The following is a 26,953-nucleotide window of genomic DNA, read 5'->3' on the forward strand; positions in this document are numbered from 1 at the left end:
TAAAGACTGAAAGTAAAGAATAATGATGACAGATGCAGCTGAGAAGTGGAACCAATCTGGGAGGACCGCAGATCCCAGCGGGGACCTTGAGGTTCGCTCTGTAGGCACTGAGGAGTCATAGAAAGTCCCTGAGCAGGAGCAGGGCTGTTTGGCAGGTCCTGTCAGAAGATGTCTTTGTCAAACAGTGTGGAGTGTGATCCATGGGAGGAGCCTGGACATGAGAGAGCTGTTGGGTATCTGCTCCCAGGTGGAAGCCATCAGGAGCGGGACGAAGCTAGAAAGCAAGACTCTTACAGTTGCTCTCGTTTCCTGACCTTGGAATTGGGAAGAAAGATACTCCCGAGAGGCTTCTGCCATAGAATCTGCATGGCTCAATGACTGACCAACATGAGGTGCAAACAAGTAAGTCCCAGTGGTTTCAAGCATACAGAGCTGGAGCAAAGGAGCCTGAGCACTGGGCAAAGGGGGGTCAGGAATGGGAGGGTGTGAAGGTCTAGGGGTGACCAGTACTGGAGGGGGTGAGGCATAGAGGAGGGGGGGCTGGAGAGAGGAGGAGCCACCGAGGAGAGGGAGCAGAACCAGGCACAGTGTGGCAAGCAGCACTTCCCAGGTCAGTACTCAGGACAGGGCAGGCACTGTCTGCTCTTTCTCGTTTATCCAGTTAACAAATATCTAGTAAACATTTACCATGTACTGGGTACTATTTGAAGTGCCAAGATATAGCAAGGAAAACAGACATAGGCATCCTCTTGGAGCTTACATTTGGATAGGGCGGGGAGAGACAAGTGATAGGCTGGTATACAAGTCAGACAAGGCGCTGGAATTGCAAACGATAAGCACTGCAAAGGAACTGAAACAGAGGACGTGCTGCAAGTGCCTGTTGCAGATGGATACTGAGGCCAGGCCTTGGTGAGGACGAGACGTTTGAGCTGAGATCCAAAGGATGCAAAGGAGGCAAGGGGAACTGGGTAGGGTCACAGGATGTGGGAGTAGGGGTGGGGAGGGCAGGGTTTCAGAGGCTGGGGGTGGGAGGTGGGGAAGGGGGCAGGGAGGGGGATAGAGGAGTTTCCAAACAGAAACCAGCAAGTGCCATGCGCTGAGGTAGGGATGAGTTTGGGTGAGGTGCAGAAAATGAGTTTCAGTGGGGCGGGCAGCTCACAGAGCTCTTGCTTGCCACATGCGAAGTCTGGATCTGATTCTAAATATATTGGGAAGCCACTGAATCATTCCTGTTTTTGTTTTGTGGTAAAATATATATAACAAAATTTACCATTTTAAATGTACATATATATATATTGGCTGCATTGGGTCTTCGCTGCTGCGTGCGGGCTTTCTCTAGTTATAGAGAGCGGGGGCTACTCTCCGTTGTGGTGCTTGGGCTTCTCAGTGCAGTGGCTTCTCTCATTGCAGAGCACAGGCTCTAGGCTCTCCGGCCTCAGTAGTTGCAGCACATGGGCTCTAGGGTGCACGGGCTCCAGTAGTTGTGGTACATGGGCTCAGCAGTTGTGGTGCACGGGCTTAGCTGCTCCAGCATATGGGATCTTCCTGGCCCAGGGATCAAACCCTGCATTGGCAGGTGGATTCTTAACCACTGCGCCACCAGGGAAGTCCCACCATTTTAAATATTTTTAAGTATACAGTTTGGTGGTGTTAAATGCATTCACACTGTTGGGCAACCATCACAACTATCCCTCCAGCACTTTTTCATCTTACCCAGCCAAACCTGTACCCCTTAAACAATAATGGGGTACAGAGTTTCAGTTGAGGAAGATGAGTAAGTGCTGGAGGGATAAGAATATTCCCCCTTCCCCAAGCCCATCAACCACCATTCTGCTTTCTGTCTTTGTGAATTTGACTACTTTAGGGACCTCATATAAACCACTGGGGGGGAGGGTGGTTTAAACAGATTGTCAAGAGTCAAGGTAATCTGATTTGCATTTTAAAAGCCCACTCTGGCTGCTCTGAGAGTGGACTGCAGTGGGGTGAGTAGAGTGGAAACAGAGTAGCTGAAGGGCTAGAGGTAAACACTGGAAGATGAAGGGACAGGGCTTGTCCAGGGCTGGATGTGGGGACTGGAGCATCAGAGGGGCCCAGGATGGTGATAAGGTTTTTGGCTGAGTGAGGAGGATGGAGGAGCAGTTCCTTGGGTGGACCTGGGGGCGATGACAGGGTGGTCTGCAGCATCTTGGAGCTGGCAGGGAGCTCCTAAAGCAGGGTTTGGGAAGCCAAGGGTGGAATAGGTTGCTTGGGTGAGGGGACTCTCTGGGGCATGAGGAAGAACACTTGTCCCCATCTCATGGGAATACTGTGCCACAGAATACGCCCTGAGACAGGCTGCGGCCTAGGGAGGAGAAGGCCCTGGCTTAGACCACACAGTTGAGTTAGCGGCAGAGGCAGGCCGGAACCTAAACCTCCCGATTTCTCAGTGGATGCTCTTGCTCTTTTCACAACACCAGGCTGCAGCGCCAGGTGGATGGGAAAGGCAAAGGGCTGGATGCCCAGAGACCAGCTAGGAGACCCCGGGCCTAAATCAGGAAGGGCAAGAAGAGCCCACCAGTGAGAGCTGCTACAAGGTGACTTTTGTGAAGCCTGTCACTCTCCTGCGGGGCAATTTCACATACCTCCCAAGCACTCGAATGATATATATTTTTTCCCATTACTTGACCCTAAACACAACCCTCTTATTTACTTTTAATTCTTAGAGTACATCATTTTAATTTTTTCTCTTTACATCTGACAGTATGGAATTGCATAGGTGACCAGAGCAGTTAGGCCCTAGGTCCCTGCTTCTTGTCCTACTCCACATTACAACCGCATCTTGGTAACCTGACCTAAAATCCCACCTCTCTCAGGTTGCTGAGATCGTGCCTTCAGTAACTGGAGACATCAAGGCATGGGAACCCTCACTAGCTGTGTGGCCGGAGGCAAGGTCATTCCTCTAGGCCTCAGCTTCCTGATCCAGAAGGGTACCTATCTCTGAAGTGTTGTGAGAGTTATATGAGTTAACAAACAAAAACGCTTAGAACAGAGTCTGGGATGTAGTAAGTGATCAATCAAGGTAAGCTAATATTATTAACATCCGAGTCACATCACAGAACCAGCTGCAGCTCTTGCATAGTCAGCCACTGTTCTGTTAGGAGAGCTTGGAATTGGAGGCACATTCAGATAGGGCATGAAAGCAAATGAGTCCTGTCATCCAGTAACTCATCTAATTTTTTTTTTTTTGGCTGCACCACTCGGCTTTCGGGATCTTAGTTCCTTGACCAGAGATTGAACCCCTCTGCAGTGGAAGTGCAGAGTCTTAACCACCAAACCACCAGGGAAATCCCTTAACTTTTTTTTTTAATCTAACTTTTTATACTGCGATCATGACAATAACTTGAGAATCCAGCTCGTTTTCACAATATCAACAGGGGCCAGTAAATTCGAAGCGTTCATGTTACTTTTTTGGAAGGGGCCTGGAGGAAGCTGTGGCAGGAGGCGATGGAAAGGCTCGCATTAGGAGTCAAGACCCGGAGTCACTAATGGGCTACCTGACCTTGGGTCATAACTGGGCTTCAGTTTCCTCTTCTGTAAAATGACTAAACTCTACGGGCGCTGAGAGGTATTCGGTCCAGTATCCTCAGTAGGAGCTAGTAAATGTGCGGAAACACCACAGACAGACACTCTCTCTAGGGCACAGACAATTACTGTAGGGATATTTAAGGAAGTGTTAGTAGAGGAATGGTGGGGGCTGGGGCGGAGCGCAGTCGCTGAATATTCTTGTGTACCTAGCAAATGAAAACAAAAGACAACAACAATACCAAAAAAACCGGAGAAATAAACTAGCTTGCCAAAAAAAAAAAAGGTTTTAAAAAGACCGAGTCACTGAGTGGGCCTTCTTGCGGGGACTGCGAAGAGGACGTTTGGCCGGCTGCCCCCTGACTCCGAGCCCTGCATCCCCCTCTCGTGAACCCCTGGCCGCCGCCCGCGCCCGCGCCTCACCTTTCACCCGCCCGACCTGAGCGCGGACGCCGAAGCGGCTGCGGCCATCTTAACTCTGGGCAAGAGGCCCTTGAAAGGCCACTGGCGGAACAGCAAGAGAACACAACTCGAGGGGGGGAACCAGATCATCAACGCCAGGCCAACATTAAAGCTGTTAAACGCCTTTCTCTAAAACAAAAGGACAGTAGAGTGTCCTCTTCCGAGGGCGCCTTCATTTCTCGGCCCTGGGACCAACGAGTTCGTCGAACGGGCCGTTTCCTGCCGTCCTAGAGCGGCCCCACCCGAAGCTACTTCCGGTCGCCTAGGCCCGGAGGGACCCACCGCCGCCGCCGCGCACCAGAGCCCGAATCCCCAGCGTCCCTCCCAGGAGAGGTGGGGGTGCGCCCATCACGCCTCCCCCGGCCCCTCTCTGGGCTCCCTGCAGAGGTGCGGGGGAAGACAGGGCGGGAAGGAGGTGGGAGAAGGCAGAGGGCTGCGGGCTCTGTGAAGGTGGCCTTGTATTTGTTCCCCGATGAGTGGGGGTGTCTGCGGTGACATACTTCCACCTGGGCGCGTTCGGTGAAGTCCAGCGTCCCGGATCTCTGAAAAGGGAAGGGAGTGGGTGGGATGAGCAGGGCCAGGTGCCTGACTCCACTCCTGCCACAGGATGACTCTGTTTCCCGGGATCCTCGCCATATCAGCCTAACTGAAATTCAGAAGTGAGCCCCTACGGTCAGATTCCAACGCTGGCTCCCCAGGACTTCTGCAAAAAAGTTTAGAACTTGTAACGGCCTTCAAGGCCCATGGCACACTAACCTCCTCCTCGGACTCAAACCGGATCTTTCCCTACAGGCAAGCCATCTCCTTGGCTCCAGCTAGGTAGACTCTTTGTTCTTTAGGCATACTTCTAGCTTAATGAGGCTTTGTTCTTGCTGTTCTGCTCTGTTGTACACTAATCTCCAAATCTGACACCCTTCAATGCCCTTCTCAAATGCCGTCTTCAAGAAATTCCTTGAGGAGGGGGGAAGGATAAATTGGGAGATTGGGATTAACATATACACTCTACTATATATAAAATAGATAAACTACCATATGATCCAGTAATCCCACTACTGGGCATGTACCCAGAGAAAACTGTAATCAAAAAGAAACATGTACCATAATGTTTATTGCAGCACTATTTACAATAGCCAGGACATGGAAGCAACCTAAATGTCCATCAACAAATGAATGGATAAAGAAAATGTGGCATATATATACAATGGAATATTACTCAGCTATAAAAAGGAATGAAATGGAGCTGTATGTAATGAGGTGGATAGACCTAGGGTCTGTCATGCAGAGTGAAGTAAGCCAGAAAGAGAAAAACAAATATTGTATGCTAACTCATATATATGGAATCTAAAAAAAAAAAAAAAAAAAAAAGGTACTGATGAACCCAGTGACAGGACAAGAATAAGGATGCAGATGCAGAGAATGGACTGGAGGACATGGGGTTGGGGCGGCAGGGGGCAAAGGGGAAGCTGGGACGAAGTGAGAGAGTAGCATAGACATATATATACTACCAAAGGTAAAGTAGATAGCTAGTGGGAAGTTGCTGTATAACATAGGGAGATCAACTTGATGATGGGACTGGGAGGGTGGGGGGAATTTGCGGGAGGGAAGGGATATGGGGATATGTGTATAAATACAGCTGATTCATTTTGGTGTACCTCATAAGCTGGTATAAGAGTGTAAAGCAATTATAATCCAATAAAGAGCTTAAAAAATTAATAATAAGAACCTACTGTATAGCAAAGGGAACTCTACTCAATACTCTGTAATGACTTATATGGGAAAAAAATCTAAAAAAGAGTGGATATATGTATATGTATAACTGACTCACTTTGCTGTACACCTGAGACTAACACAACATTATAAATCAAGTATACGCCAATAAAATTTTTTTAAAAAGAAAGGGAAAAAAATAAAAAAAATAAAAAGAAAGGGAACAAGGAGGGAAGGAAGAAAGAAAAGAAATTCCTTCTGGAGCTCTTTTGCCCTGTGCTAGAAGTCTCCTCCAAACTGAGGCTCTGTGTCTATCTCTATAACCCTGAGCACAGTCTGCCCAAAGGTCTCCACACATGTGCCAGCAAAGCTCCTGCCTGGTATCTCTCCTCAAGCAGGTACTTTATCTTGATTCACCAGTGTCTCCAATACCTGGACCGTCTAGAACAATGCCTGGCACACATTAAATAATGGGTAGGTAGTCTTAAGAAATGTTTGTTGAATGATTAGGGTTTTTCCACAGTTTTACCAGCCCCCAAACCAGCTCTCATCAAATGGGTAGAGCAGGAGACCCAGCTGTGGGATACAGATGCTCAGGATCCCTAAGAGGAGGAAGCTTGAGAGAAAGCCAGAAAGATGAGAAGTAGAGGTGATGTCCCAGTTCCAGCTGGGAGGGAAAACGTTTGTTGAGCAAGAAACACCATCTACATGTTCTTTACTGCTGGCGTTACTAATTTTTGCTGACCTGAATTTTGACACCCCCTGGAGATTGAAATCTTGACCTTTTCTTTCTCACCTAATTGCCTTTGAGGCATCCAAGTGGCCCCGTGATTAGGTCACACTGTATGAATCATCCAAACCGTAGGTCAGTGGCAGTGTGTGAATTCAAGTTTAGGATGGAGGACCCTTTACTCGCAGCTAGTGCAGTACGTCTCATGCTACTTGCTGACTCACACAGGCAAGCAGTCCTACTACTGTCCCCACAGTGGGAGGTGCTTCAGCCAGAGACCACTAGTAGACCCACCAGCCTGGTGCTGAGGCCCTCAGGGTCCGACCCAGGGGTGCAGACTCTGCCCCAGGTTCTTCTCCAGGAGGTTCCAGACCCCCCTGTGAGCTTCCAGCACTACCCAGAGCTCTTCCAGGTCCGTGTGTGATAGGGATGGACACTGTAAGGTGACAAAAAGCTATCACTCTTAATGGAAATTTTCTGTTTTCTTGTGTGTCCTTCAGGGGGCCTGAGAAGCTAGGAGAACTAGGGCTGGGGTCAAGCCCCTGGGCAACTCTGCGCCCTTAGTCCTTGCCCTCCACAGACCCCCCTCCAACAAGCCTCTCTCCTTGGCCAGGCTGACCCCTCCCAAGTTCATGTCTTCCTCCTTCTTCCTTTTGCTGGGATCAACTCTTTACTTGGCCAGCTCCCCTGGGGAGAAACAGTCATCAGATACAGGGTGTCAGGCGGGAAGCCTTGAGCGGGCCTTTGGAAGGAGACAAACAGACAAAAGCTCCAGACTAGACCCCAGACCTGCTGAAGATGTGAAGTGCGTGTCCATGAAGTGTGTGAAATGCTGTGACTGATTTAACTGGCCAAAGGAAAAATATCAAAACTTCTTAGGGCAGGGTATTTATGAAGCCCCGCAGGGAGCACAGAGTAGGCAGTCCATAAATGTGTCAGGTGAGAGAGAGGGTTTGGAGGTAGAAATGATGGAGAGAGTTGGTGCCATTTGCTGAGACAAAGACCCCAGGAGGGTCAGGTTGAGGGAAGAGGGATGAGTTCATTTTGAGCCACTCAGAGTCCAAGGTGCTTGTGGGACATCCATGCCAGGCAAGGGGGCAGCGGTCTCTGTGATCAGGACCTCAGGAGCCAGGTTTGAGCTAGAGGTAAACAGATGTTCGGGAGGCGTCCTGTAGGGCATGTGGGAGGAGGGTAAGCTTACAGAAAGAGGGTCTCTCCGACCTTTCTCAGACCTCACCCTACTCTCCCCCGTGGGGGCCCACGATCTCCTGAAACAGAAGTTCCCAGAATTTCAGGCTCGACCAAGCTCCCAATAGAGAAGGTTTTTTCACCCGGTCCTTTTTTTTTTTTATTCTCAACATTGGGGGAGGCCGGCTTGTCACCCAGTGATGGGCCAGCGACGAGACTGAAAGTGTGAATTCTCAGCGCGGAGCGGGCAGGGGTCGGGGGTGGAGGTCGCTGCTGCAAGCCTGGGCGGGGCCGCGGCTGCGCCTCCAGCGCGGGGGGCGCGGGGGCCCGGCGGGGAAGCCCGGCCGCTGCGCCTCCGGGGCCGGGCGCCGCGCTCTGGGGAACGCCGCCCCCGGGCCGGTGGCAGCTCCTCCTCGGGCGCCTGTAGCCGCCGCGGCCATGTTGGCTGAGGGCTTGAAGACAAAGCCGCTTGGAGACACCGGGGTGGCGTCATCTGGGCACGATGCCGCAGGAGCGAAGTTCGTGGGGCCGCGTTGCCGCCATCTCTTAGGAAGGCACCTTCCAGTTCTGGTTCTAGGTGCACCTGCAGCCACCCCCGTGGGCCCTCAAGGGGCCGTTTCTGGTCTCCAGGCCTCACGACGGCGCCCCGACCCTCGGGCCCGGCCGTGGAGCGTTCTGGATCGCGGAGGCTCCGCGGACCCCCGCGGGTAGAGCTGGCGCTGGCCCGCCGCCCCGGGTGGCACTTACGATGGCGCCGCCCACGGCCCTGCTCCCCGCACGGGAACCTAACGGGGCCGGGCGCCAGGGGGGGACACCCGAGCCCGTGAGCTTCGAGGACGTGGCCGTGTACTTTTCCCCGGAGGAGTGGGGGTGTCTGCGGCCCACGCAGAGGGCCCTGTACCGGGACGTGATGCGGGAGACCTACGGCCACCTGGGCGCGCTTGGTGAGGCCCCACTTCTCGCCTGTGCCCACATCCCGGTCCACCCTTTTCAGCCTCTGGGTCCTGCACGTGGAGTGGGAGGCCCCAGAAAGTCGGGACCCTGGGCGGTGGCCTCCCCCCGCAGCGTGGGCTTTGCGTTCTTCTCCCCCAGGCTTCGGAGGCACAAAGCCAGCCCTCATCTCCTGGGTGGAGGAAGAGGCCGAACTGTGGGGTCCAGATGCCTGGGATCCTGAGATGGGAGAGTGTCCTACAGAAGCAGACACAGGTGAAATACTGGGTGCTTTGTTCTGTGGGGACTTCCTCTGGGTCTGACCCATCCTGCTACCCTCTGCCAACTTCTTACCTGCTCATCAGTTTCCTCCCTGAAATGCTTTCCCAGCTAAGGTTATTATGCCTGGTCCCTGCCTAGCTTCTGGATTCAGCCTAGAAAGCGGCTGTGAGTGTGACCTAGGCATACCTGCCTCTCCTCCAAATCCAAGCCCCCCACATCTAGCTGGTCTCTAAGCTCCTTTGAGCTCCACACCACCCCTCCTGCTGTTTCCCTGCTCCTCTGCCACCTCCTGTGTTTAGTTTACTTTCTTGTATTTTTGTAGCAGCCTCCTTTCTCTTGGCTTGCACCCTTTTCTTCCTCCAGTTCATCCTGTCCACCTGTCGCACAGTGCCCAGCCCCTCTGAACTTGTCAACGCCAGCCACCTTCCAGCCTCTCTTTGTGCTGTTCCTGCTGCATGGTGCATCCTTACCATCCACTGATCCTCTGTCATCCAACTAAATTGTTATCCCTCGGACCCCCATTTCCCCAGCCCCAAGGTAGAATGTACTGTGCCCTGTTCCTTCCTTCTCTGTCACTGCAGCTTTTCTTTCCGTCCTGTGCAGCTGAGGAAAAGGTGTCACTCCTAGCTTCCCTGCCTGTACCGAGCTGAGTCCCAGAGGCAGCCATGGGTCCAGAAGTTGTCTGTATCTAAGAGCTTCTGTGTCCCCATGGGGTGTGGGAATCAAGGACCAGCATAAGCCGAGGTCTGAGCTCTCCCCTTATCTCCCAGCAGGTTCCAGAGACAAGGAAGAGAAAGGACAAAGAGAAGGGACCGAGGCACTGGGGAAGATCCTTTGTGTGGACGCTCAGCCTCCTGGGCTGACGGCTCTCAGACCCCTTTCTGCTGGGTTTTCTTATGGTTGGGAGCAGCCATCGAAGGTGCCTCGCCGGGGTCGCCCACCACTCTGTGCCCATCCCCCGGTCCCCAGGGCAGACCAGCGGCACGGTTGCTACATGTGCGGGAAGAGTTTCGCCTGGCGCTCCACCCTGGTGGAGCATCTGTACACCCACACGGGCGAGAAGCCCTTCTGTTGCCCTGACTGTGGCAAGGGCTTCAGCCAGGCCTCCTCTCTGAGCAAGCACCGGGCCATCCACCGTGGGGAGCGGCCCCATCGCTGCCCGGACTGTGGCCGGGCCTTCACCCAGCGCTCCGCTCTCACCACCCACCTCCGGGTCCACACGGGCGAGAAGCCCTACCGCTGTGCTGACTGCGGCCGCTGCTTCAGCCAGAGCTCCGCCCTCTACCAGCACCAGCGGGTCCACAGCGGCGAGACCCCCTTCCCCTGCCCGGACTGTGGCCGCGCCTTCGCCCACGCCTCCGACCTCCGGCGCCACGTGCGCACCCACACGGGCGAGAAGCCCTACCCGTGTCCAGACTGCGGGCGCTGCTTCCGGCAGCGCTCGGAGATGGCAGCTCACCGGCGCACCCACAGCGGCGAGCGCCCCTACGCCTGTCCGCAGTGCGGCAGGTGCTTCGGCCAGAAGTCAGCCATGGCCAAGCACCAGTGGGTTCATCGGCCCGGGGCGGCGGGGCGCAGGGGCCGGGGTGCCAGTGGGTTGCCTGTGCCGCTGGCCTCTGGCCACGGGGACCTGGATCCACCCGTGGGCTTCCAACACTACCCAGAGATATTCCAGGAGTGTGGGTGATGGCCTCGGTGGTGACAAGGCAGAGGGTGAAGATTAAGACATTGTCTGAGGCCCAGGGTGGCCTCAGGGGCCTGAAACTGGCAGCCCCAGGGAGGCCGTAGAATTCCCAGCCAGAGCTGGACCTGGGGGAGGAGGACTGTTTCATCCTAGGCCCTCACCAGCTTCATCTGATACCTTGTTCCCCCTGTCCCAGGCTCTGGAAGCCCCCTTTGCTGAGTTAGGGCTGAGGTAAGAGCCCCCCACTAGACTTCCACTGTGGGGAAGAAGAGGCTGTTTCTAAGAGGATTGAGGTGGAGAACTTTGTCTTATCCATTGACTTTACTGCAGAAGTTAAAAACTCATGGCGGGATACTGAATCTGGCCTGCAGTAGCCTTTTAAAAAATATATATATATATATTTTAGCCCAGCCAGCATTTTTAAATGTTATGAATTATTGGTTAAGATTTAAAAGTCAGGATATTTCACCAGGATATTTCACAAAACACCAGGTTTCTGGCCTCTTTTGAAAAATCTGAAGATTTGGCAGCTCCACCTGAGCTCCCACAAAACCACAGTTGGTGGGAGCTGAGGGGCAGTTGCCCCTTTGGGTGGAGCCCAGGCTCTTCAGTTCAGCGAGCCTGCCACTCCTTATCGCCTCCTGACCAGTGTCAGCTGACACAAGTCATGGCCTGCCCACATCTCTGGCAAAACAGGCCCTCTCCATCTGGCATTTTTCTGCTCATTTACATGACCTGTTAGGCTCCTGTAGTCATTTGAGTTTGCAAATTCTAGTCTACAGCACTCAATTGTTCTTGAATCAGGGATTCAGGTAGAGAGCATATTTGTGAAAGGGTGGCAGGAGAGAAGTAAAAGCGGGCTTTATGTTAGATCTTGGCTCATATTGCATTTTATGGTTTACAAAGTACTGTCTTGTCCGTCAACTCATTTCACCCTCATAACTGCCTATGGAAGCAAGCATCTTGCTTGGAGAGGACAGCCCATCAGGAAGAGGTAGTCAGGACTGAATCTCTTGCCCCAAATGGAGTGGTATCTCCAACGCAGCATCACTAGCTGACCTGCACTTCCTGTTTTTTAAGGGGAAGGGCCTGAGAGCCCCTCTAAGTCCTCTCCTTGGGCCTCCCTGGGAGAGCCCTATGGCTCAGTCTTTGCCACTCTAGGCTCAGCCAGGAGGGCCTCATCACATTTTTGAGTTGGAAGAGATCTTAGCTTTTCCATCCTTTTGGAGTTGGGGACACTGAGACTGGGGAAGGCTGAGCAACCTATCCAAGGTCACACACAGAGTGAGATGCTAGGATTCTTGATTTCCTGCTGTCTTTACCATACCACTCCTGAGTTCCTTGCCAGTGCCTCAGCCAGGGTTCTGGAGGCATCTGCCCACTCCCTGAGATGACACACAGGCACTGACCTAGACTAGAGACAAAGCAGCCCAGTGTTAGTGAAGCCCAGGTACAAGATGAGTGACAAAACAGCCACATAGCCGACAAGGCAAGGGAGAAACAAGGAGAGAGGAGAGTTCCAGGGCCAACAAAATCAAAGCTTGCATCTTCAGTCTCTTTGGGACCTCCATCACCAACAAAGGGGAACCAGGCCAGGAGCATTAGGGGTTAGTAGCCAGAGGAAACTGTACTCATCTATATTCCCAAGCTCTGCACAGACTCCGTCCCCCATCATTCTGTGACTTCATTGTCCATCTACCACTCATTCCTTTGTGGTTAGAGTCCAGCTTTGTCCAGGTGATAGAAGGAGCCAGCCATGGGCAGACCCTTTCCTGCCTGTGGTCAGGATGACCCTTCCCTTCAAGTAGGAGTAGCAAGGACTTATGTCGTTGGTGGCCTGTGTGCACTTGCCTTCTGACAACTCAGCCCTGTGTCTGGCCTAACTTAGGAAGAAACTAGATTTATCTACCCAAAGAAACTCCTAAAGGAAGAGGTGCAAAACTTGGGGAAAAGACACTGTTCAGGTAAAGTGATGAACTGACTTGATTCCAACCTGATCTTCCAATCTGACCGCACCAAGACCTCTCTTAGCCTAAACTTCAGTGGGAGGATCGGCTTATATGCCACCTGTCACAAGGGGAACGTGGGAGTGAGGAGAGGCACCTTGGCAGTGGTAGCTACCTTTGCACCAGCTTTTATTCGCCTAGAGAAGCCAGTGTACAACCTATCCTTCCCCTGCCCCTCAGCACTGTCTGGGGAAAGCACAGCCTGCAATACCAGTTCTCAGCTCAGCCTCAGAGCCAGATCTGGACCCTGCCCTGAGCTTGCCAATTAAAGGTATCATAATTACTACTTTCTCTGAGTGCTTTGAAGTTTGCAAGACTTGTTTAGGGCCCCCAAACCAGACCCAACTCTTCTGCTTCCTGCCCTCATGACCCAGCTTTCCCCCTGCTTAATCAATTTTTGAGTGTCATGGAATACCTAAGCCTCAGCCTCACCCCCTTCTTAGCTCCTCACTCCTTGGCATGGATACTTCCCCAAAAGGTAAGGTTCCCTTTTCTCTCCATTACCACAGGTCTTTGAGGCGCAGGCCCTGAAGCAATTTAAGCTAGGAAGAGGGTTTTCCTAGGGCTTCATTGTGCATCAAGAGAAATGCTTGTCTGCACCAGAGACCCATCCACATGGCCAGAGTGAGAGGTCAAGGCCACGACCACATGGCCCATCCCTAGTTTGTCCAAGCCATGTGAAGGGTAAGTATTGATATGAGCTCCAAAGACCCCTAAATTGGGGGTGGGGGGGAGCCAGCGGTGGAAATTTGTTTATGTATATCTTTCTAGGAACAGTATATGCAAAGACGTTTATGACTCAGAAGCTAAAACCTGCTTTAGGCAAGTATTTTTCAAAGTAAGGCCTTCCTGCCACAGAATCACACGCAGTATCTCTTCAAAATGCACCTAGATCCTTGGGCCCTGTCCCTAGTCTATTGAATCAGTATCTCCAGGGGTGAAATGTTATGGCTGCTAAAGTTTGAGAGAATCACTGCTCTGAACATAAAAATTTATTTTCTAGCTGCTCTTAGCTTTACAAGAGTAGGGATTGGTCTCAGGGCCTGTTCTAAATGTGTCAGGCCAGCTGATGACCTCGCCATACACAAAGACTCGCATTTCCTTTGTTCTTCCCAAAGGGGCCTGTGGTCTCTTCCTGGCTACCTCAAATCTTCTTGAATATACCGGAGCATCTCTTGTAGCATCTGACAAAAGGCCTCACAGAGGGCTTGTCCTTTGCATGCAGGGAGGAAGCAGATCACACAGGAGCCCGCCTCACACTGAGAACCTTTGTCAGGACTCTCTCAGGTGTGGGCCTAGTTGGCCGGACCATAAACCATGGCTGTGCCCTGAATAGCTCTGCCCCAGTGCTGCTGCACACCGGGAGATGATGCTGTGGACAAAGTGACTGCCCAACTCAGGACACGCACTGAGTCAAGTTGGAACCCTCGTCAGAGGCTTCCCTGTGCTCAGAGCCTGTCCCTGCTATGGGCGTTGGCAGGTAGAGGCTGGCTGCCTCTCAAAGTTCCATTGCATAGAGAGGACGGGTGCTGGTGGAGGCTGCCTGGAAGTCGGCCAGATACTAGTGAGACTGAATTTCCAAGTGGAAATACTGGTGCCAGAGCAGACTGAATCCCTGGCCCAACTTCTGCTACTCATGGGGCTTGTGGCCCATGCTATGAAGAGTGCAGGCAGCGGACCATGTCAGAGCTGGGGCTGGAGGGCTCACCACACACTTTGCAGGGGACAGCTGCTCTCCTATGTGAATTTTCTGGTGAGTAAGCAGGTTGGAGGCCAGAGAAAAGTGTCTTATGAAGGAGACTTTTGTCTCTCATTTGTGTGCTTTGGGGATGACCAGGAGGTGCCCCAGGTCCAGCTCTTCCCATAATCACTGCACTTGTAGGGTGTTCTGCCTGTGTGGGCCCTCTAGTGCTGGACCCTGTGAGCCATTCTTCACAAAGGTTTTAGGACAGGCATTGAAATGGCAGAGACGCATGGAGCTGGAAGCTGACCCCCTGGAGGGCAGAGGATTCCTGCTTTATTTGTAGGAAGGTATCTGTCTGTAATTCTGTTTGTAAGCCTCTACTGAGAACGGAGACTGAGTTTCTCCAGCCTTTTTCCATTTGAAATTCTCCAAATTCTTGTTCTTATCCCTTCTCAGGAGAATGGAAGATGCCATCTTTGCTCCTAACCAGTTTCCTCCCTTCCATTATCTGAGAAGGCAACAAGAAAACAATCTATGGCTCCTGCATCACTCATACAGGGAGAATTTGGTTCATTAATTGTCAGGAAAACTACCAGCTAGTTTCAGCAGCAAGGGTAGACAAAGGACAAAAATTGGATCCTATTGTCTTTTCAGGGTCACGTTTCCTTTGATTCAAAGCTGCACCTACGGCAGTGTTTCTCGGGTTCCCTTCCTCTACAAGCCTCTATCCAAGTCAGACAGAACTAGAGAGGGCGTAGCTGCCTTAAAGGCCAGATGGTTCTCTATCCACTTCCCCTCCTTAAGTCTGTTACCTTCACCTGAAGAAATTCCATAGGACCCTTGCCTCCCAGTGAGAAAATCCAGGACCTAGGGGCTAAGGTTCCAAGGGATTGAGTCAAACTCAGGCTTTGGGAAAGGCGGAAGGGAGAGGCAGGGTAACAGAAAAGGAAGCAACCTTCTTTCTGTGACAGGACCTGTGGGAAGAAGGAAAATGCTGGGAAGGAGAGTGTGGGAAGAGACCGGGGAGTCAAGGGTGTCTGTCCTCAGATCCCTTGTCTTTCATTCTCCAGACCTAATGAAGGGTAAATGGGGGCGGGAAAAGGTCTGAAACCACAGGCTCGACAAGAAGTGAGAGGCCAGGGACCTCCCTCCCACTCCTCCCGCTGGCACTTCTGGAGCGCGGGGAAGGTGGAACCGGCCTGCGCACGCGACAACCAATCAGAAAGGTGCCTCGCGTTCCCTGGCGACCATTAAAGCCTAGCAGTTGGTGTAGTGAGAGGAGGCGGGGCGGTGAGAGCACGAGCTCCACCGACCAATCGGTGAGCCCCCTGGGAGGGAGGGGCGGTGCCTCTGAAGCTGGAGGCGGGGCTGTTTCCTTGGCAACGATCCTAGCCCTCCCAGAGGGGGGAAGGGTGGAGATTACAAGAAACAGCAAGGGAGGGGGCCAGCAGGAGGGGGGTGGGCGCGCCGGTGTTGGGGAGTGAAGTTCAAGGGCGGGAGGGGAGGGTCCCAGACTCAGGAGCCTCGATGAGCCTAAGTTGGGGGTGTCTCTCCGGGTTCCCGAGGCGCGGCCAGAGCTGACCACAAGGCGCGGGAGGGGAGGGGAGCTAGACACCGCCCCCGCCGGCGCCGGGAAGCGTCGCTCCTTCTCGCTGACCTTGGTCTCGCTTGTTGCCTCGCCCTTGGCCACAGACACTGACGGACGCAGGGCCCGGGAGACGGACAGATAGGCCCCCGGCGGACGGAGACCTAGGACATAGGCACACGAACTGCCCCAGCCTCTCCCTCCGGCTCCAGGGCGCCCCGTCCTCCCCTACCTCGACGCCGGGGCCATCCAGCCCAGGGTTAATGCCAACGAGTTTCCACCTCCAGCCGCTCCTAGAGAGGCCGCGGCGCTAGCCAGCGGGGGAAACTGGCCGCGGACGGACACTTCCTGTGCGGAGGGGAGGGGGTCGGCCACCCGCAGCCCAGCCGGGGGCTGGGAGGCCAGACGACGGGGTCTCGGGCGGGGAGCGGTATCCGGGGGAGGCAAGACGACTCGTAAAGCCCCTCATCTCTGAGGCCACGACGAGTAGGGGCCTGTGAGGACCCCAGGGCAAGCCGAGACCTTGCGGGTGGGGGCGGGGCCGCGGGGAGGGGAGGGGCCCGGCGGCCGGAGAGGCCCAGGGTCAAGACGTCCGGCCTTAGGGGCCAGGGCTGGACCGCCGGGTCCCCTGGGCGGCGCTGAGCGGGCGGGCGGCGAGGGCCTGGGTCTCGGGGCACTCAGACCGGGTCGCAGGATCGTCTGCCATCGCCGCCGCCGCCGCACTGGGAGCCGGCGGGGATGGAACGGGAGGCGTCGCCGTGGGGCCTCGAGCCCCGGGATGTGCAAAGTCCTGACGAAATGGGGAGCCCCGAAGGGTCCCTCAAAGGTGAGGGAGGGGGCGCCCCTCCGAGAAGCGTGCCTGGGAGCGGGAGAGGGGGCTGTAGTGGGGGGTGGTGGAGGGAAGAGAGCCGGGGCCTGGGACACCTGGGACTTGGAGGAGGCGGGGAGCGGGTACCAGGTGTCCTGGGTTTGCTGAGGGAGAGGTGGGGATTTCAGCACTTGCCCGAGGGCCAGCGACCCTGCTTGAGCAGGAGGGAAAGGTTTATGGCAACAAACGGTGGGACCCAGTGACCTTCCAGGCCCCACACAATCTGGGTTTTCTGTAATTCTCTGATCCTGCAGGCAACATGAGTGAGAATGAGGAAGAGGAAATTTGTCAGCAAGAAGGCACTGGGGACTATGAGGTCGAAGAGATACCTTTTGGGCTTGAACCCCAGAGTCCTGGGTTTGAGCCACAAAGCCCAGAGTTTGAACCCCAAAGCCCTAGGTTTGAGCCTGAAAGCCCAGGTTTTGAGTCCCGAAGCCCTGGGTTTGTGCCCCCAAGCCCTGAATTTGCACCGAGAAGTCCTGAATCAGATCCTCAGAGCCCTGAGTTTGAATCTCAAAGCCCTGGGTATGAGCCCCAAAGCCCTGGGTATGAACCCAAGAGCCCTGGATATGAACCCCGGAGCCCAGGGTATGAACCCAAGAGCCCAGGGTATGAACCCAAGAGCCCTGGGTGTGAATCTCAAAGCTCCAGGTATGAATCCCAGAGCTCAGGGTATGAACCCCAGCACCCTGGATTTGAACCCCAGAATCCTGAGTTCAAAACTCAAAGCCCTGAACTTGAAGCTCAAAGTTCCAAATTCCAGGAAGGTGCAGAGAGGCTTCTGAATCCTGAGGAAAAGAATCCCTTGAGCATCCCCTTGGGAGTCCACCCCTTGGACTCCTTCACCCAGGGGTTTGGGGAGCAGCCCACGGGGGGCCTGCCCCTAGGGCCCCCTTTTGAGATGCCCACAGGGGCCCTGCTGGCTACACCCCAGTTTGAGATGCTCCAGAATCCCCTGGGCCTAACGGGGACCCTTCGTGGTCCAGGCCGACGGGGTGGCCGGGCCAGGGGTGGGCAGGGCCCAAGGCCTAACATCTGCGGCATCTGTGGGAAGAGCTTTGGGCGAGGCTCCACCCTGATCCAACACCAGCGCATCCACACGGGTGAAAAACCCTATAAATGTGAGGTCTGTAGCAAGGCCTTCTCCCAGAGCTCTGACCTCATCAAACACCAGCGCACCCACACGGGTGAGCGGCCCTACAAGTGTCCCCGTTGCGGCAAGGCCTTCGCTGACAGCTCTTACCTGCTTCGCCACCAGCGCACCCACTCTGGTCAGAAGCCCTACAAGTGCCCGCACTGCGGCAAGGCCTTTGGTGACAGCTCCTACCTCCTGCGGCACCAGCGCACCCACAGCCACGAGCGGCCCTACAGCTGCCCTGAGTGTGGCAAGTGCTACAGCCAGAACTCATCCCTGCGTAGTCACCAGAGGGTGCACACCGGGCAGAGGCCCTTCAGCTGTGGCATCTGTGGCAAGAGCTTCTCCCAGCGCTCGGCACTTATCCCCCATGCCCGCAGCCATGCCCGTGAGAAGCCCTTCAAGTGCCCTGAGTGCGGCAAGCGCTTTGGCCAGAGCTCAGTGCTGGCCATCCACGCCCGCACCCACCTGCCAGGCCGCACCTACAGCTGCCCCGACTGTGGCAAGACCTTCAATCGCTCCTCCACGCTGATTCAGCACCAGCGCTCCCACACGGGCGAGCGGCCATACAGGTGCGCCGTGTGCGGCAAGGGCTTCTGCCGCTCTTCCACGCTGCTGCAGCATCACCGGGTCCACAGTGGGGAGCGGCCCTACAAGTGCGATGACTGTGGAAAGGCCTTCTCTCAGAGCTCTGACCTCATCCGCCACCAGCGGACCCACGCGGCTGGTCGGCTCTGACCTGGGGCCCCGTCGGGAGTGGGGAGGTAGTGGGCAGAAGAGAAGGGGACAGGGAGCTAGAGAAACCTTGAGAGAGAATAGTGGAAACGCTGGAGGAGAAAGGAGTTGAGGATTCTAGGAGGAGAGGGGGCCAGGGTGGAGGAAGCAACGTGCCCCAGAGACTTATGGGAAATGGGCTATGAAGAGGGGTTGGAGGGAGGCCAAGCTGGCAGCCGGAGGCTCTGGGAGAGATCCAGAAAGAGGTCAGCAGAGAGCTGGCCTCAGCAGCAGCATGCCTCCTGGTGGAAGCCTAGCTTGGCGAAGTGCTAGATGGGGGTGGGGGGAGGGAGGGGTCGGGTTACTTAACTAGAGTGGGTAGCTTAGATTGGTAGCTACTGAGACCCTCATTGAGTCAGGAAGGGGTGAGGGTATAGGTGGGGCGGGGAGTGGGTCCCCAAAGCGGGGCCTGGCTTCTAAGTGCAGACCCCAGCCTCCCTTGTCTTCCTCAGGCTTTGGAGCCCCTGAATTTGAGTTCAATAAACTTTATGTGATAAAAGAGACTTGTCTTTAAAATGTGTGCATGGATAGTGCCTTGGGCAGTGGGAGACACTAGGTCAGAACTATAGCCAGTGAAGCCATAAGGCCTTGTCTGGGAAGTGCTTTTATATTCAGTGTTTCACTGGAATCTTCTAATCTGAGGCTCAGGAGACATGACTTGCCCATATCTGCTCAAGTTCATGTCCTGTGCTTTGAATGCTGCACAAAGACAAAGGGGGTCCAGTACAGGTGTGAGAAAACCCTCAACTTTGTGGAGGTCCTCCCTATTCCCAAACACGGAAGGTCTGTCCTTGGGCCAGAAAACAGACCCTGATTCTCACATCCAGGCCTCGAGCCTGCGTTCCAGCTCTCCCAGGCTCCCAGCACACAGCTGGGCTGTCGCCTCCCCAATCCCAGCTAGAACTTTTAGCCACCCCTCTGTGCATACTCTGATGGGAATTACAGGGAGTGTCAGCAGTTCCAACCCCACCCATGGGGGGAATATACTGGACCCAGTATGAAGGTTGAATAACTTCAGCCTTTAAGACCCACCAGGCTGGTCCTTTTTAGGACCATCTTGTCACCACCCCATCTTTATCCTACTTTCCTTTCCCATCTGAGCCTCAGGCCTCCTAACACTTGGCTCCTCAGGAAATGATGGGGAGTTGGTGCCATCAGTGAGTCTGAGGGATTCTGGAGTGTGGCTTGTCGTGAACTTAGCTGAGGAGGACAGGCCACACCTCAGGCCACACCTCAGGCCACACCCAGCTGCAGGGCACATCTTGAGATGAACACCTGCTAAGGGCAGTGCCCTGTGAGGGAGACATTCAGACTACATCTGCCTGGCTCCGCCTGCCCTCAGCAGCTCAGCCTCACAGGCGGGTGGGGAGTCATCACTCCATAAGGCCTCTTGGGCCTCAGGATCCTGACATCACCCTTGGCCCCACGCCCATCCTCAGGGCCTTATAACTCGTGTAGAGCAAATAACCTCTCTAAGCACATTTCAATCCAGCCTCTCATGATCTACCAACTCTGGAAAGGGGCCCTAGAGATCATGTAGTTCAGTACAGTTTAGTGTGTTTAGTGGTTTTCAAAGTTTATTTTATTTTTAAAAAAGATTTATTATTTTATTTATTTTTGGCTGCGTTGGGTCTTCCGTTGCTGCGCACGGGCTTTCTCTAGCTGTGGCGAGTGGGGGCTACTCTTCACTGTGGTGCGCGGGCTTCTCAGTGCGGTGGGGGCTCTCTTGTTGCGGAGCACAGGCTGTAGGTGCACAGGCTCAGTAGTTGTGGCACAGGGTCTTAGTTGCGCTGTGGCATGTGGGATCTTCCTGGGCCAGGGCTTGACCTGTGTCCCCTGCATTGGCAGGCGGATTCTTAACCACTGTGCCACCAGGGAAGTCTCGGTTTTCAAAGTTTAAATTATTTTGGATGTAGAACATTACTTTCCAAGTCAACACAGTCTTTTAAAGACCTTTGTAAACTTTATGCACATTTTTGTATGGATACCCTACCACACATAATTTCAAATATTAAAATACTCCAACTCCCACATTTAATGTGGCTCATATATATAACTATATATGTTGAACAGAACTGCATTTGACTACCTGACATGATATTCCAGTTGTAGACATTTACTGCAACATTTATTTCAATTATACAATTTAATCTCCTTATTTTGGAGTCGAATTTTTCTTTGGCCCCCAAATGTAGGCAACTTGAAAGCTAGAAGACCCTGGGTAAAGTGCCTGTGGTGCTTAATTGATAAAGTAGCCTTGGGTTTTTGTTTTGTTTTGTTTTGTTTTTTGTTTTTCGCTCCACCGTGCGGCCTGTGGGATCTTAGTTCCCTGATCAGGGATTGAACCCGTGCCCTTGGTGGTGGAATCACAGAGTCCTAACCATTGGACCGCCAGGGAATTCCCAGTCGCCTTGGTATTTAAAATCGGTTCAAATGAGGGTGGGGACTCAGCTGCTCAGCCCCGACCCGTCTCTTTATGACAGCTCCTGTGGTACCTTCAGATGCCAGGTGGAGCAGACCAAACCCAGAAAGGACATGTGTGTTCCCCAAGGTCAAAGTGGAAGGGCTAATGGAAGAGCTCCAGCGCCAAGTAACTTGACTTGTGGTCAGCCTGCTCCTTTTACTACACCCTTCTGCACAGACCAAGCTTTTCTGTCCACAACCATTAGTGCTTATAGGCTAGGAACAGTGCTAAGCAGTTTACACATGTTATCTGATGCTGAGCGGCTCTGAGGTATAGACAGCTGTTATTCCTGTTTAACAGGTGAAGAAATGAATCCTAGAGAGGATAAGGAAATTGCCCCACGTGACACAGGTAGGAAGCAGCAGAGCCTGGATTCTATCCTAGGGCTGACTGGCTTTTGACCATTTTCCTAACCACACTAAGATGTTATTTACTTTTTTCACTCTCTTTCTCCCATAACGAACTGTTTTCTAGAAGCTGCATGACATGTGATGACATATGTCATCACTTTGATGGCTTGCATGGAATGTAGGCTTGGGCGTTCTTGTGTTTTAAATTTTTCTCTGTTTTAATTTCTAATTGGATAAAACCAATAGATTTAACCCATTTACATTTAGGGCCAGAGAATCAAACCTTTATGGAACAAATAGCTTTGTGCCAGCCCTGATGAGGGGGTCGGTGTTGGTAATGCGTGTGAGTGAGGCCTGAGTCCTGCCTTCCAGAATCTCCTAGTCTTGAGAGACGGGCCCACAGAGTCAGTGTTATGTGCCTCGATGAGCCATAAACAAAGTGGTGATGGGGGCTTCCCTGGTGACGCAGTGGTTAAGAATCCGCCTGCCAATGCAGGGGACATGGGTTCGATCCCTGCTCTAGGAAGTTCCCACATGCTGCGGAGCAAGTAAGCCCGTGCGCCACAACTACTGAGCCTGCATTCTAGAGCCCTTGAGCCACAACTACTGAAGCCCGTGTGCCACAATTATTGAAGCCCACGCACCTAGAGCTCATGCTGCACAACAAGAGAAGCCCCTGCTCTCCGCAACTAGAGGAAGCCCACGCACAGCAACAAAGACCCAACACAGCCCCCTTCAAAAAACTAAATTTAAAAAAACTTTTAAAAATAAATTAAAAATCAAAGTGGTGATGAATTGGGTCCTCTTGTCCAGGAACCAAGGGGATGAGAAAAGCTTTAAAGTATCAAAAATTTGAAGTAGAAAGATTTTAAAGGATAGAAAAACAGGTGGAAACAACAAGGTCCTACTGTATAGCATAGGGAACTATACTCGATATCCTGTAATAAACCGTAATGAAGAAGAATTAAACAAAATGAAAACAGGTGGAACTGGACAGGCTGGCACGTGTGAACAAAGGCAGGAAGGATGCCTAGGTGTTCAAAGACAGTGCTCTTTTTTCACCCCCTTTTTTTGGCCACACCGAGAGGCATGTAGGATCTTAGTTCCCCAACCAGGATCGCACCCATGCCCCCTGTGGTGGAAGCATGGAGTCCTAACCACTGGACCATCGGGGAACTCCCACAAAGACAGTGTTCTTGAGTGAGTTGGAAGAGAGATTCTTGGGCATGATGATGGCAGGTCTGTTCCCGAAATGGACCTCCCAGATTTTCTGTGTTTGGCTGCCAACCTTGATGAAAATATTCACTTTTTTCCTGTGTCACAGAATCTCGCCTCCTCAGAGAGACTTTCCTGACTACCTATGTAAAAAGGCCCTTCCCGACCACCTACGTAAAAGGGCCCTCTTCATCACCCCCTACCCCTTATCCTGCTTCACTTTCTTCACGGCCCTGTCACTACCTGGAACCACACCTACTTTTTCGCTCTGTTTTCCCACTGAAGTGAAGCTTCCTGAGGCCAGGGACTTGTCTGTTGTGTTCACAACCAGGTCCTGAGACTCAGCCCGGGGCCTGACACAGAGTGCTCAAGAAATCCTGCAGACATGAATAGAACCCGACTTATGCTTCGAGAGGCTTACAGATCACGTCAAAACATTTTTTTCCCCTCTCTGGGAAAATGGGCCTCACTTCTTCCTTCCTGATGTCTCGCTTTGGAGCCATGCGGCCATGGTTCCTTGGGGGCTGGACCAGAAGGGGATGATGAGGTTGGAGAGGCTGGCAGGCTTTGAAAGACTGTTCTGCACAGGTCAGGAATGGCCACTTACTCCACTGTAGGCAGAAGGGACCCATCAAAGGTCACTGCTTGAGGGAACAAATGTTGCTCCTCACCTCCCAGTGCTGGACAGGAGCTGGCCTTAGAGCTACTCAATATTCCCCCCAACCCCACATCCTACTGACCACAAGAGGGCAGCAGTGACTAGTCCTCTCTTTTCCCTCTGGCGGGGGTGGGGGGGGGTGTAGTTTCAGGGTCAAGGCCCAAAAACCATTGCTTGAGGGTCTATCTTCACAGCTTAATAAATTGTCAATGCCTCCCTAACCTTTCCTCACTTTCTGTGCCTCTCACTTTTTTAAAAAATTTATTTATTTATTTTATTTTTGGCTGTGTTGGGTCTTCATTGCTGCGGAAGGGCTTTCTCTAGTTGTGGTGAGCGGGGGCTACTCTTCATTGCAGTGTGCTGCCTTCTCACTGTAGTGGCTTCTCTTGTTGCGGAGCACCAGCTGTAGGTGCTCGGGCTTCAGTAGTTGTGGCATGTGGGCTCAGTAGTTGTGGCTTGAGAGCTCTAGAGTGCACGCTCAGTAGTTGTGGTACACGGGCTTAGTTGCTCCACCGCATGTGGGATCTTCCTGGACCAGGGCTCGAACCCGTGTCCTCTGCGTTGGCAGGTGGATTCTTAACCACCGTGCCACCAGGGAAGTCCTCTTGCTGCTTCTTTTGAATGAACTGACGTCAGGCACATGTCAGTTTCTGAGGGTCATCATGGCAAAAGGAAAAAAAAAAAAAGAAGAAGGAAAAGAAGGGAGAAGGGAGAAAGGAAAGAAAAAAATAGATTTGACTGTTTTGGTCCCACTTAGTTAGTAGAGGGGTTGAGAAGGAAATGTTCTCTTTTTTTTTTTTGGCCACGCCATGTGGCTTGTGGAATGTCAGTTCCCCTATCAGGGATCGAACCCGGGTCCTTGGCAGTGAAAGCACTGAGTCCTAACCACTGGAATTCTCAGGAAATATTCATTTAATTGAGCCAGGCTGAAATGTTGCACCAGCACAAGAACATCACAAAATTGGCCAGAATTTCACTTATTTGGTAAATATATACAGGCACTGTGCTTGGCACTGGGAGCCAGGTGAACGGACATAGTTTCCATCCTTGAGCTCGCAATCTCATAGTGGGGGCCACAGTGCAATGTGATGGAGTCCTGGGGGGGCTGTGGAGGGAGGGGGCAGGTGCCTGGGGAAGACTGAGCCTTGATGGATGGCATTGCCATGGGGCCCATCCAAACTTTTTTCTCTGTCTTCCCCTAGGCACCCTCACAATTCAGTGAAATTGTCTTAAGCACCTACTATGTGTCTGGCTCTGTGATACCACCAGGGGTCCCAAGGTGAACAAGAAAGGTATGATCCTTACCCCATGGAACTCACTGTTTAATTTAAGTTAATCACTTAACTATTAACAAATATGATCAGTACCAGGCAGGACAAGTGCGAGCTGGTGGAAGCGTGTACCATATGGGAACCAAACTGAGCTGAGGTTGGGGGGTTGCCCTGCAGAATTTATGTGTGAGCTGAGATCTGAAGGCTGAGAGAGGGTTAGGCAAGAAAAGGAGGCAGGAGGAATGGTCCACGAAGTGAGAAGAGTCTGGGTGAAGACGGTAAGCCAGGAAGGAGCTGGGCAAGTGAAGAGGCTGGTTAACTGGAGCCTAGAAAGGCAGGTGGGATGTCTCTAGAAGAGGCTGGGAAGGAAACAGGAGCCCAATTCTGCAGATCTCGGAAGGCATGTTAAGGAATTTGGTTGTTAGCCAAAGGGCAAGGTGTTTGCAAGAGCAAGGCAGTGACACAGATGAGATGCGCTCTCTGGCAGGAGAATTGAAAGCTGACTGAATTCCAGGCAGGAGAGAATGCAGGGCAAGGTTCTGGGAGTTTGGGGCCTCTGCGGACATCCAAGGGCAGATGGGTACGAGGGCCGGGAGTGTCACTAGGTCCTGAGATTACTGTTTCTCCAAATTTAGGTCAGATGGTCTCTCCCAGGGGAGGAAACTAACAGGGGCCAGTGGGCGCCAGGACCCCATGATAATTACAAGGCCTCACCTCTGTGGCCTTCCTGGCCCACCCCTCAACAGATTCTCACCATAAGCCTGCAAAGGAGGCACGCAGGAATGGGCCCATGTTCAAGCTAAGAAAACTGAGGCTTATGGGGAGGCAGTGACTTGCCCAAAGACACAAGGTGAAATTCAGGTAGAGGCAGGCTGGCACCAGGCATCCCGAGTCCAGTTCTGGGCTCTCTGCATCCGGCCTGCACCTCAGTCCCTGCCACCTCCATTCTGGGCCGCCTCCTCCTCGTGGAGGGGCTCCAGGCAGCCTGGATCCTTGGCCTCTTCCCCAGACGCCGGCTGTCCAGCATCTTCTCCAGTGTCTTCTCCAGGGATTGCATCTGACGCTTCTACAGTTGCCTCCATCTTCTCCTTCAGGTTCCGTTTGAAGAAACCAACCTGTAGGAAGACAACACTTGAGTAAACAAAGAGTCCACAGAGTCCTTTGGGCCATCTGGCCCCGGCAAAACATGGAAGCACCGTTTATGGGGACAAGTCACATGTGCCACAGACAGGTGGCGTCCGCTCTGGGGATGGGGCGAGGGTATCTGCCACACCTGCTTCTTGGCAATATGTTTAAAAGCTGTATGTTCAATAGTTCATTCCTGAGGCTCATCAAAATGTCACGTACCAATATTTTGAGTGGGTGACTTGACAATATCTAGTAATACTAACAGCAAGAGCCTGCACTTATATAGGGCTTATTAGTAGGGGTCACACACTCTCTGTTGAAAGCTCAAATATATTCTTTGGCTCAGTAATACCAGCTCTAAGAATTGATTCCAAAAAATATCTGGACAAATGTGCAAAGATGTCGGTAACAACAGCCTTTTGGCACACTGTGTGAAATAAAGGTCAATTCCAAACAATCTGAAGTTCATCAAGAAGGATCTTGTTAAATAAAAAGTGAGGCATCCAGACAGCAGAAAACCACCCAGGTTCAAAAGTAAGAGGCACCTCGAGTCACAACTACTGAGCCCGCACGCCTAGAGCCCGTGCTCCACAACAAGAGAAGCCACTGCACTGAGAAGCCCCCGCACTGCAACGAAGAGTAGCCCCCATTCGCCACAACTAGAGAAAGCCTGCGTGCAGCAACGAAGACCCAACGCAGCCAAAAAAAAAAACCCCAAAAAGCGAGAAGTAGGGCTGACTGTGCTCAGACAGAAAGACCTGAAGGTATAATATCCAGGAGGAATACAAGGTCCCAAGCAGCATATACGGTATTATTCCATTTATGCTTTCTACATATACACACATCCACTGGCTTTTCTCTTTCTCTCTCTCATGCTCACACATTCACATTCACATTAACAACAAAATTAGAACCTGGAGGGAATATAAACAAAATGGTTGTTAATGACACAACCCTCTGGGGATGCAATAGGGAGAAACTTTGATTTTCTATGTTTTCTTTTCTGGAATATTTGAGTTTGTCATGTGGAACAGCTGACCTCCAGCACTCTTCATCTGGCTAATTTCTACTCATCCTTCAAATCCCAACTCAAAGACCACCTCTCTTGAGAGGCCTTCCTGGACCTCCTCCAACCTAAGTTAGGCTCCTGTGTTATAGGCCCCAGAGCACATAGTGTAGCCCCCAACATGTTCGTGTTCGTCTCCCCTGCAGACTGGGAGCATCTCAAAGGCATGGACCACGTGTGTGGTCTGCGCCTCTGTATCCCAGTG

General features: G+C 52.7%; 3 protein-coding genes across 7 annotated transcripts in view; 2 read left to right on the forward strand and 1 right to left on the reverse strand.

The window, feature by feature from the left end:
• The first annotated feature begins 7,861 nt into the window (after window positions 1-7,861).
• Window positions 7,862-15,627, forward strand: LOC130860258 (zinc finger protein 764-like). 4 transcript variants are annotated; one of them, XM_057748185.1, is made up of 5 exons: window positions 7,862-8,592; window positions 8,741-8,854; window positions 9,631-12,821; window positions 13,060-13,234; window positions 13,322-15,627. In XM_057748185.1, exons 1-3 carry the CDS (start codon window positions 8,397-8,399, stop codon window positions 10,545-10,547), a joined length of 1,227 nt encoding a protein of 408 aa, XP_057604168.1. In that variant the 5' UTR covers window positions 7,862-8,396; the 3' UTR covers window positions 10,548-12,821; window positions 13,060-13,234; window positions 13,322-15,627. The 4 variants fall into 4 exon arrangements, with proteins under 4 accessions (XP_057604168.1, XP_057604167.1, XP_057604169.1 ...); XM_057748184.1 differs by having other exon boundaries at window positions 13,060-15,627; XM_057748186.1 differs by having other exon boundaries at window positions 9,631-10,775; window positions 13,060-15,627.
• Window positions 15,628-15,741: 114 nt separating this feature from the next.
• On the forward strand, window positions 15,742-19,089 carry ZNF768 (zinc finger protein 768). Its single transcript, XM_057748183.1, has 2 exons — window positions 15,742-16,645; window positions 16,942-19,089. The coding sequence occupies exons 1-2, from the start codon at window positions 16,558-16,560 to the stop codon at window positions 18,558-18,560; spliced, it is 1,707 nt and encodes a 568-aa protein (XP_057604166.1). The 5' UTR covers window positions 15,742-16,557; the 3' UTR covers window positions 18,561-19,089.
• A 5,096-nt stretch (window positions 19,090-24,185) lies between these two features.
• ITGAL (integrin subunit alpha L) overlaps window positions 24,186-26,953 on the reverse strand; it is a 39,460-nt gene continuing 36,692 nt past the window's right edge. For both annotated transcript variants that reach the window (XM_057750779.1, XM_057750776.1), the window contains exon 31: window positions 24,186-25,669. In XM_057750779.1, coding sequence (XP_057606762.1) covers window positions 25,481-25,669 — 189 coding nt within the window. In that variant the 3' untranslated portion in view covers window positions 24,186-25,480. The remainder of the gene's footprint in view (window positions 25,670-26,953) is intronic.

Source organism: Hippopotamus amphibius, chromosome 9 (assembly GCF_030028045.1).
Source record: "Hippopotamus amphibius kiboko isolate mHipAmp2 chromosome 9, mHipAmp2.hap2, whole genome shotgun sequence".
Classification (NCBI taxonomy): domain Eukaryota; kingdom Metazoa; phylum Chordata; class Mammalia; order Artiodactyla; family Hippopotamidae; genus Hippopotamus; species Hippopotamus amphibius.

Coding starts and splice junctions, on each gene's coding strand:
- LOC130860258 (XM_057748184.1), top strand. CDS start 8,397: ATGGCGCCGCCCACGGCCCTGCTCCCCGCACGGGAACCTAACGGGGCC. Junction 8,593..8,740: donor CGGCCACCTGGGCGCGCTTG/GTGAGGCCCCAC, acceptor CTTCTCCCCCAG/GCTTCGGAGGCACAAAGCCA. Junction 8,855..9,630: donor TCCTACAGAAGCAGACACAG/GTGAAATACTGG, acceptor CTTATCTCCCAG/CAGGTTCCAGAGACAAGGAA.
- ZNF768 (XM_057748183.1), top strand. CDS start 16,558: ATGGAACGGGAGGCGTCGCCGTGGGGCCTCGAGCCCCGGGATGTGCAA. Junction 16,646..16,941: donor CCCCGAAGGGTCCCTCAAAG/GTGAGGGAGGGG, acceptor CTGATCCTGCAG/GCAACATGAGTGAGAATGAG.